The sequence below is a fragment of the Corylus avellana genome, chromosome ca3, assembly GCF_901000735.1.
Source record: "Corylus avellana chromosome ca3, CavTom2PMs-1.0".
NCBI classification, from domain to species: domain Eukaryota; kingdom Viridiplantae; phylum Streptophyta; class Magnoliopsida; order Fagales; family Betulaceae; genus Corylus; species Corylus avellana.
This window is the reverse complement of record NC_081543.1, coordinates 11,777,760-11,788,985: the sequence shown is the minus strand read 5'-3', so window position 1 is coordinate 11,788,985 and position 11,226 is coordinate 11,777,760. Positions and strand designations below refer to the sequence as shown.

General features: G+C 36.8%; 1 protein-coding gene across 2 annotated transcripts; it reads right to left on the bottom strand.

Moving 5' to 3' along the window:
- Positions 1–9,767, bottom strand: LOC132173657 (bZIP transcription factor 16). 2 transcript variants are annotated; one of them, XM_059585216.1, is made up of 13 exons: positions 9,494–9,767; positions 8,959–9,133; positions 8,789–8,845; positions 8,623–8,697; positions 8,005–8,094; positions 7,702–7,761; positions 7,433–7,602; positions 6,878–6,932; positions 4,360–4,399; positions 3,960–4,234; positions 1,308–1,385; positions 1,080–1,205; positions 1–453 (listed from the first exon to the last, which is right to left on the bottom strand). In XM_059585216.1, the coding sequence occupies exons 2-13, from the start codon at positions 9,037–9,039 to the stop codon at positions 349–351; spliced, it is 1,212 nt and encodes a 403-aa protein (XP_059441199.1). In that variant the 5' UTR covers positions 9,040–9,133; positions 9,494–9,767; the 3' UTR covers positions 1–348. The 2 variants fall into 2 exon arrangements, with proteins under 2 accessions (XP_059441199.1, XP_059441200.1); XM_059585217.1 differs by having other exon boundaries at positions 8,959–9,079.
- Positions 9,768–11,226: the final 1,459 nt, after the last annotated feature.

The window sequence follows — 11,226 nt, the reverse complement described above, 5'->3', positions numbered from 1 at the left end:
AAAAAAAAAACAAGTAAAGCATACTTGAGTTGAGTTAATCAATTGCATCCGAGTTACACTTTTGAGTGACCAATCTAATACAGATATAAGTGTGAATACTCCCATTTCAAAACAGTCAAGGGCAAGAGAACATGTTTGCACTTAACACACCATCCGGGTCTTAAAAATGTGAAAAGATAAGCCCAAATTAGAGAGATGAGGGATGACAGAAAATAAGCAGAGATCCTAAAACTAAAAAGGTCAGATTTGATCAAATTTAAACTACACGCTATGCAAAACAAGAACTTCCTGTTGCTAATTTGTTAGGTTATGCTCCTGAAAAGCATCATAATAAGAGGCAGCTACATCCTAGTGACCACCCTGCACAACCTCTGTTTGCCTAGTCTGTTGAGTTTCGCTACTCAATTGTTGGTCATTCCTCCCAGACCTTACATCTTCATCCCCAAGTCTCTCCTGCAAAAAAAATAAAAATTAAAAATTAAAAACTAAATGAGTGAACAATTCATAAGAGAAAAGCAGGGAGACAAGCATTTGATTTTTTGTTTTTTTATAAGTAATTGAAATATCATCAAAAGCAGCTGTCCAAAGAGACGAAAATTTGATTAGTTTAAGTCATTCATTTTGCTACTAATGTTCATTAAGGTGGATATATTGATCCATTTTGGTCAATTCAGTTCTAAGTAGTGTGTCGTCTATGTGAGATATGGAATTGCACCGTCTTAGTGGCTATAAAACCCTATAATATTCATGCTTATAAACCAAACAAAAACACCCTTCAAACCATACTAAGACTCAATTCTTTCTTTGTGGCATGGGCAGGGGTTACGTGGAGGTTGGTAAAGAGACCAAAGACATCCATCAATTCAGTTCTAAGTAGTGTGTCGTCTATGTGAGATATGGAATTGCACCTTCTTAGTGGCTATAAAACCCTATAATATTCATGCTTATAAACCAAACAAAAACACCCATCAAACCATACTAAGACTCAATTCTTTCTTTGTGGCATGGGCAGGGGTTACGTGGAGGTTGGTAAAGAGACCAAAGACATCCATCAAATCAAACCAAGATCCAACCATCACCTTGAGGGAGGCATTCTCCGCAAGAAGCTGCTCATACTCACTCCTGATCCGGCTCACCTCTGATCTAAGACTGGCATTTTCATCTTTCAAGGCTTCTGCACGTTGGGCCAGCTCATCGCATTCCGCCTGACTCGAAAGGATGCAATTTATACTCAATGAGTTCATATGCAAGGAAGAGATGCAAGGCAGCCAGATAGGATTAACAAAATATAGGGGACACTTTCTTACCTGCTTACGCAACCTGGATCGACGAGCGGATTCTCTATTCGACTGCTTCCTTCTTTGTCTCTTAAGTTCTCTTTCATCCTGAATCCACAAAAACAATATGTAAATATGCTAAATGATATACATATAACAGCAAGGCTCTAGAAAAGAAAATGCTAGGTTTGAACCAATATTACTCGCCGTTCCATTCAGGTCCAATTTTGTGACCAAGAACAAGGATTAAGCAATAACATGGGAAGAAATGATGAGGGGCCACTGAGCACAAGATAAAGAGACATTCAAGCCAAAATGTCCAACCCACTTTCTTTTATTAGCATAAAGAAGAAATCAGGAAAATTATCACAACAGTCAAACCAGAATTCCCAAGCAACTTACCATTATTTTGGTCATCAAAAGAAAAAGTATTACACGAGGCAATACCAACCGCTTAAAATATCAACTTTGCATTACATCTAATAAACTTCCTAAACAAACAAGTAACCCAATATTGGAACTTCATTTAGGAAGTTATCAACTTGTTACAAGATCAGGATAAATTCATTCAAATTTAATTTGCAAAGAGCCAAATGGAAAACAAGAACAAGTACCACAAGGGGAGAAAAGGGATAAAAATAATGGCCTGTCACCATAATAAAATTGGTCACCACTATCCTAACAGTTACAGAGTTTCACTAAGCTAAAACCTCAAAAGAGTTAAAAGTATTAATTAAATGATTAAATTTATCATTTCCTATCAGTTAAAACTTTTGAGGCAATTGGTGATTTAACATGGCATCAGAGTCTTGAGGTTCTGAATTCGAACTCTGACAATTCTGGCTTCAAAAGATACGCCTCTTCTGATGAATAAATTGAAATATTACCTCGTCAGTTTATGCTCCCATTTCAATTATATATTCCACACGTTGGCCCTTGACTTGTTGAGAGATAGTTTGAACCCACATGTAATGGTAAATATTAAAGTATTAATTAAATAATTAAATACCCTATTTCCTAACAGCTTAAACTATTGGGACAAATGGTGACTTAACAAAGAGCTTCCATGTTCACTTAACTATAACATATTCAACATGCAATAGTGCAATATTATTATTAAACAGGAACTAGATACACATTAACAAGCTACTTGGTGGAATATAGTGAAAATATTAAAAAAATAACTTATATATTACATGCTAATACTCATAACAACTATTTAGTAACAAATAAAAAAATCGTTCCACCACACTAACATTCTCCTCTCTAAAAGTCAACCATTTAAATGGTGTGTAATTGTTGTCTTAACACTTGTTTAACCCTATCAAAATTTTCCTCCCCTTGTTACCTCTAAAATATGAAAGGGGGGAAGGATAACTTGTTGATGGTTGGTTTAATTTAGGAAAGTACAAGAAAATATATCCTGATTTCAAAATGAAAAAGATTTAAGAGCAACCAAAATTGGAGATGGGCACAATCTTAGAGGAATAGGTGTACTAATACCAAGAGGCAATGAAAACAAAAAGGAAGAAGCTCTTTGGTAAAAAACCCTTCATGACACATCTCAGTTGAACACAATCAAAAGAAAAAAATTCCATGCTTTAATCCATAATAAAAAATAAAATAAAAATCCACAAACCTCATGAATATCAGTAAAACATCAAATCAAAATTAACAGACAGAATAAAACTATTACTCTCGACTTGCAGCTTAGTTGAAATGATCTATTATTTATTAATTCCTTCTTTTTTTCCTCTCATCCCTCTCTATTCCGACTTTCTCTAGCTCATTTTTGTATTAAATCCAACATAAATATTTTTTCAAACAATTGCAAAACAACATTGTTCCGCAGTTTAGACAGCAGGAGCTCAAACACACTCTTGAAAATTGAGAAAATAATCCTCTTGCTAAAGAATACATGTTCAACAGCCCTAAAACCCCTTGCACAGTGAAGCAAAGAAGCAGTTAAGTGAGTATAAAAGAAAACAGAAAGCAGTTTATCTTTGAATTAACCCATATTTTAAAATCCAATAGAAAGGAAGCTTATCATCCAGCTATGGCATCAACATTCCAAACCCTCAATTTAGTTGGGAAGGGAGGGAGGGGGGGAGAGAGAGAAACCAAATCTACGTATTTCAGTAGTCAACATAATTTCTTAAATCTAAAAAATGGTCTTAGACTTGCCACCATTAGAAATTGAAAATCAATACTCATACCCAATAAATATTTGCTTCTGCGAGAAAATATTGGCAATAAAGCAAAGTAATATGCCAGCAGTAATTTAATAGAACATATTACCCCCAATGAGAAAATTTACAAAAAAGGATTCTATGGATGACTAAAGTTAGCAATTGCTTCTTCAGATAAGTCAAATTTTTGCATTGTTTCTCTTTATAATATAAGATCTGTGCAAGTGACCCTAATTGGCCCCAAGGGAAGTGACAATCTTTATGGACTGTTAAGAAAATATATTCAGTTTTCATCAAGTTTCACAGCCAGTGATTACAACTTCACAATTGGAAAAATCATTTAATGCTATAACTTCATTCATAGAGAAGATTCATGGTTATTTTAACTAGAGAAGACTTGTGAAACTAAACTAATAAGGTCTTATTGGAGATGACAAGGACTTGAGCAATTGAACTGAAGTTGAAATTCAATAATTCGTGAACTCAGCCTAACCTGTAGCCAAGGCTGTGACTGAACACTGTCCCGTGATCCACTGGCAAATCCTCCAGCAACAGGAGCAGGTCCCTTCCCACGCATTGCAGGGATAGCTGATGAAGTAGGAGCAGCCCAATAATCCATTCCAATATTTAAATTTGTCGTAGGACCAGCAACAGCCAGGGGAGCAGCACCAGCACCTGAGATCGGCACCATGGCCATTGCTTGATTCACTATAGCTGGTCCTCCATTCTGAGGACCATGCACAGAATTGCCATTCTGTGATGCTTCGCCTGTAAAAAGACAGGGATTCTTCATTGATACAAATCATTGCAGGTGTAGGACAGCAGAAGAAAAGATCATTATCACGTCCGTTTTTTTCTTTGATAACCAGGAAAAAAATATATCATTATTGAACCTTCAAAAGAATCCTGCCCGCCGGACTTCAGTTGTGAGTCCTAAAAAGCAAAAGAAACTAAGATGTAAGACACTTTTTTAGTCTGGAACTGAAGAGAGGAGCAGAAACACAAATAATCACTGCTTAAGAGATTTTCCCCATGTGGTGATGGCAGACATAAATGTTAATCTGGATAAAGTAGCGCATCACCTCCACCTTAAGCATTCATAGAATGCATTTGTCGAAGCTCGCTCTAGGCTTACCTCAAGTCCAGGCAGTCAAAGGAGACTTGGATGATATTTTATCTAACATAGTACACAACCAGTATTTATACACACACATACACACATATATATGTATGAATGGAGCAAAAAGATCAAGATCGATATAAAACTTGATTCTAGTCATTATTGTTCTCATTTATGCTTTCAGATGTGAAAAGATTAATCAATTCGTGTTTAATTGTTTCAAAAAAAAAAGATTAATCAATTTTTTTTTACTTATCAAAAAAAAAATTGTTTCATTGAATGATAATAGTAGGCATGAGGTGCTTCTACATGGTGTCAGAAATATTCATATTTATACCTCTCCACAAAGACCTTCAATAAAATTATACCTCACTTTTTTTTTTCCAACTTTTTTTCACTATTCACAGATTATTTCAAAATGCCTACACCTCACATTTTAATACTTAACCTCAAGTCAAGTAGGGCTTAACACTTCGATCCTTGCATAAAGTAAGGTGTACCACCATAATTTATGCATTTCCCTCTTAAAACTACGGAGATAAGTTATAAGACACAAAAGTAGAATATAGGTAATCCAAAGGACTCACCAAAAATAAGTTCTAGAGCAAGCTGTTCTCAAATAATACGTGTTGCAACTACTAGTTCAGAAAATAAGCCATCAATTCTATCAAGACTTTGCAGTAGGGCTGACAATTTTGACACAACCCGACACAAAATTACCGGGTTTGGGTTATTTTGTGTCTGGCAGGTCGGGTCACGGGTCACCCGCGGGTGACCCGCCAGACACAATTATAATTTTTAAAAAATAATTAAAAATTTTTGAATTTTGATTTTAACTCATTCACTCATCCTCATCTCATTTCCCATTACTGCACCTAGAAAGTAAGTGGCTGTGATTCACGCAATTTCACTGTTTCCCACCACTTTCTCCTTTCTTTTTCTTATTTTTTTCTACTCTCTTTTCTTCCTCTATCGACAACTTCACCCACCCCATATCCTTCATTTCTTTTTCCTTTCTTTTTCTCCTTTTTCTTCTTGCTCCCAAGTCCCACCTTCTCTCTGTCTCCCTCTCACAAACTTACTCAGTCAAGAGGACGCATCCTTCTTCTTGCTCCCACCTTCTCTCTTTCTCCCTCTCACAGACTTACTCACTCTTGACCTATTACCCACACAGCTACACGAACGCATACTTCTTCTTGCTCCCAAAAATGGGTTTCTGCCATACCTTCGAGAGAGACGGACCAGACAGAGACGGAGACGAGAGAGAGAGCATAAGAGTTTCAAGAAATTTTTTTTAAAACGGGTTGTGTCAGGTAACTCGTGAAATAATCGTGTTGTGTCCGGGTTTAGTGGGGTCGACCCGTTAACTAAACGGGTCGTGTTTGGGTTTACCCTAAAAGGGTGGCGTGTCATAAACGGGTCGACCTGCCGACCCATTTTGCCAGCCCTACTTTGCAGCCCGGAGTGAAGGTGGCATCAATAACATAGGTGTCTGAACCCATGTGTATGTCTCAGCAATAAGCAAGCATCAACTAAAATAATTCAATAAATAAAATTAGAAACAATACCCAACAACTAGGACCTTGTAATGTTGTTGTCTACAATATATCTTTTCTTGGTTCAACCATTTAAAGAAATAGTCATCTCACGACAACTCAACTACATCCTAATTCCAACTCGCTGCATGGATCCTTTTACTCCATTTGGCCCCATCTAGAGCCATGTCTACCATTTAGAGAAATGCTTTGTCAAAATCCAGTAGTAATCATATAATTAGACCAAAGACACACCTTGTTGCTTTAATACTAGGAGTACTTGCATGTTTCAAAATGCAGAAGAATTGACTGCCACACACTCATGGCCAACAGTATATAGCAGATGGGACCAAGACGACTCAAATTCAAGCATTATCATCAGGAATCAGCAACACCTCCAAACTCAAATGATAAAAAAAAAAAAAAAATCAAAATCAAAACCAATGATGCCAGAGAATCAACAATATACCAACTCCTATCAATCTCTCATATAGAAAGCTGTTCATCAACGTATTAGCGGTAGAAATGCAACACCACAAATACACAGGGAACAAAGACCATGGCAAAGTATGCACATTGGGTCAGATGTTGCAAACCAAAACTTAACTAATGCAGTAAGAAAAGAGTCATATTTATGACAAGCAACTTCCACCTCAATAGGGCAAGATGTCATTAGCATTGGTTCCTAGCCCACCCACTTGCCATAAAAAGTGTAGCAACAAAGCAAAATAAATTAATGAGTAACGTGGCACTTACACTCTGAGAGTTCTCATCACTTCCTTCACTCGTACCATCACTTCCACTCTCAGCACTGCATGTTTTAAACTATTCCTCATCAGCTAAAGTGCTTGGAAACAACATGGAATAGTAGCAATGATACATCAATGTTGCAAATATTAATCACAACGACATGCACCATCAACCAGGAAAAAATTGGTAGTAATGACAGGTCAATATGGGCAATATAATTTAAAACAACACGAATAACCACAGCAACAGAAGTTTCACAAACCCCAAAACCATGAATACTATATGTAAATTACATATAAATTCTATGACAACATTCATGAATTTTCATGAACCATACTAGAAAAAAATATAAAAAGAAGCAATGAAGAGGTGAATTTAAAGAAGAGAATGAGTGCCCTTCACCACCTACCCCTCCTCTTCCTTGCTATAAAGCAATCAGTAAATGATAAGCTTGCACCCTAAAAGCAGTCAATAGTCGTAATCGTGTAAATAATGCCAGGCATAAACCAATCACCCAAAGATATCTTACAACCATCCAATCACTACACATGGCCACCATACCTTTTAGAATAAACTCCATTAGCAGATGCACCTGATGTTTTACCATGCTCATTATTCTTCCCTGTTATCATATTCAAACTCCCCAAACTTCCTTTTGATCTTTTGATGGGCAGTTTTTCCTTCACTTCGGATGGTTTACCATCTACTTCCACATTCCCAGGAGTATTTCCCTAAGAACAAACTCGAAAGTTACTCTTCATGTACTCAGGCAGACAAGGGCATGTCTTTTCAGTATTAAAACATAAGACAGCGTGGTATAGGAAACTCACAGAAGCCTCAGCCATGCCATTTGGAGAAGGGATAGCAAAAGGACTAAAAGGATAAGATCCCTGTTTGATATTAGTTCATAGCAAATAAGGTTATTTCACATGCAGAAAACAAGGATATAGTATTTCAGACTACAACTAAAGATGATATACAAAACCCCAAGGGGTAGCTCAATCGGTTGGGGACCACACCTCCTGAAGTGAATGTCACTAGTTCGAATCTCTCATTCACAGTCCCCTTGGAGCCAATCACTTATTTAAAACAAAACAAAAACAAAACAAAAAAGATGATGTACAAGAAAATACCGGAGGCATGGATGGATGAGCATATATCCCACCATGGGGATACATTGCAACATATGGATGAGGAGGGGTACCGTAGGGAGGCATAATATGCTGCAATCAAACATTATATTACACATTAGTTTCCAACTGGAAGGTGAACTTGAAGAAACTTTCAGCAATCTTGCCAAGATAGTGTTAGAGGCACACACATGCAAGTCATTAAAAGTAATAAGGACAATGAACAATGTATACTTTTGAAGCAAGTTATACTTGCAACATTAACTTGTTCTAACATCATAATGAACATTGAACTAAATGACATAAACTCAATAGGGCGAATAAACATGCTCAAGCTCACATACACGAACACACTAGTTTTCCTCGGCTAGAGCTAGAAGCCAAGAACTTCAAATGGCCTACTCAGCTCATTTGCACCTCTAGTTTAAAAGATTAACACAAATATAATTAATTTAGGTTGTTACTGTACTGTCACTGCTTTCCATTTTTTGAAATCTTTCAAACAGTTTCAAAGATCATGTTACCAGCCAAATTTTGTAATTTCTACAACATTACATGCACAAAAATTTTAATGATCATAATCAATGAAAAAACTCTATACCAATAGAGAAACAAAAATACCTGAACCCCCCACATATACGGAGGAGCTTGGGGACTAGAAGCCAAGAACCCAGGTGGTGGTATAGGAGAATATGCCTGTTAAGAAAATAAACACAACCAACCCATATGACAATCCAAACACGATATGAAACATAGTTATCCAAATAACAGCAATTCACTGTAGAACCTGAAAGCCCGACCAGTCAGGGTTAACTGCACCAGGGACAGTAGTCGAAGACTGCTCCTGAAAAAAATAACATAAGAACAATAAAAGAATAAAAAATTAACAATCATCCACATGCGAGTGAGACTACCCTCAAACTCATCAATGACAAGCTCGGAACTACTCAAGCAGACCTGCGTAGTAGTAGTAGTAGTAGCAGGAGGCGTCTTCGGCTCCTTCTCTTTTGCCTGTTTATCCATCTCGCTGCTGCCCATGTTTAAGTATCACCACTTCCCAAAAATTCCTCAAACCATCCTACAGCAGAAGCAGCAGCTGCATCATTAGGCACTTTCTTCCTCCAGAATTTTCCTAGGAAACAAACAAAACCACGCTAAATAAAATAATTCAAATCTTATGCTTCGACATCGAATTACTATCCGGGAAACAAGAAAGTTATTCGAGAAATAGGCCACATTATCGCATTGAAGACGATAGAAAATCAAAACAGAACGGCAAAAAAAAAAATTCGGTCCCAAATTTACACGAATTCTATCTTTTTTCTCGGGCAACCAAACAGATATTACAATACGGGTTTATCTACTTATGCAATAAAGTCCACTTTGTTAGAGAATCAAAACCCTAAAAAAACAAATTTTGCACGCAAATGATTGCTGTATAACTCAAATTTAACAACATATACCACATAGTAAAACATAAAAGTTCAATTACCGCTTCAAAACTCGGACTAGTGGAAACGAAATCAGAATCTGATCCACAGCGAGAAGTGCGAGACTTGGAGGCTAGAAATAGCAAAGAAACCCGAAGATGAAGAAGGAGGACACGAAGGTCAATCCAGGAAAAGGCTAGGACAAGAGAGGAAGAAGATGATTAGCCATTAATTTTGTTTTTAAATTTCTTTTATTTGTTCGCTGGGACGAGGAATTGGGGGAGAGATCACAAATTAGGGTTTTTTTTTGTGTTTGGGTTCGGGTTTGCGTTTTGGTGCGTGTATTTTTTCGTTGAGGGTTCACGGCGCAGACGCTGTGGGTGGCCGTACGGTGTCGCTGTCCCGTGTGATTTTTCATTTCTCTATTTCGCCCCTGGAAGTGGACCCCGCCTCTAATATTATTGACTATGATGATGATAGTAATTGACGGTGGATGATGGTTTGCTGCATTTATAGGACTGGATGTGAAGACGATTAATGTTATTTTTAGGCCGAAAATAATCTAATAGATTTGTATAGAATTACAACCAAATATGATAATGCTAAACTACTTGACATGTATCCTATCACAAACACCTAATAGTAATAGAGATGTATTCTATGACTATCCTATCACTAACACCTTAACGACTATTAATAAAGACAATAATAAAGATAATACACAATTACTTAGGAATAACAGCTATGTTTGGGAAGAGCCAGGCCCGGCACTGTAGCTGGAACGGCATTGTTCCAGCTACAGTGCCAACTGATACGTGGCATCAGAAATTGATTTTTTATCTTTTTTTTTTTTAAATCAAAATATTAAAAAAAAAAAAAAAAAAAAAGAGGGGAGCGGTGGTTCCGATACACCTTGGCCAAAATGGGGTGGTCGAAACCACCCGACCCCTTGGGGGTAATCGACCACCCAAATGCACTGATTCCCCTTTTTTTTTTTTTTTTGGCCAAAGGCGGACCACCTCCCATCCCGCGAGGTGGATTCGACCACCCCGGTCGACGGTGGGACCACCCATTTTAACCAAGGGTAAAATTTGGAACCTGTTATTGGCTCCTTTTTTTTTTTTTAATATTTTGATTTTTTTTAAAAAAAATTAAGATAAAAAATCAATTTCTAATGCCACGTGCCAGTTGGCACTGTAGCTGGAACAGTGCCGTTCCAGCTACAGTGCCGGACTTGACTCTTCCCAAACATAGCTAACATATTATCCATTTACTTTCTACTACTATCTACTACTACAGTCCTATAGTTAGCCACGTCTTTTTGATTGATATGAAGTCATCCTTTTATAGAACTATAGACCGTAGCAGTAGCAACAAGTAACATGGAATAAAGGGGCGGATCTTCCCTTAGACATGTAACTTTTATACAGAGTGATGACTTATGACTTAATATGAAATTAAAAGTTTAAGATTTGTCCTACACATATAAAAGAACTATATTTATGTATTTATTTATTTGCATAAGTTCAGAATCTTGCCCAAAAAATTTGGGTTCCCCTAAATTAAATGGATAATCTTGTCTTCTTTTGATAGAACAAATTTTGAATCCAAATATTATTTAAGGGTCCGTTTGGTTTGCGGAATAGACCTCTAGAATAGAATAGCTATTCTCATAGAATAGTCATTCCATTGTTTGGTAGGGGTCTATTCCTTGAATTAATTATTCCTATGGGAATGACTAATTACATCTATACAGGAATAGCTATTTATCTAAAAAACGAGAATAATAGTTATT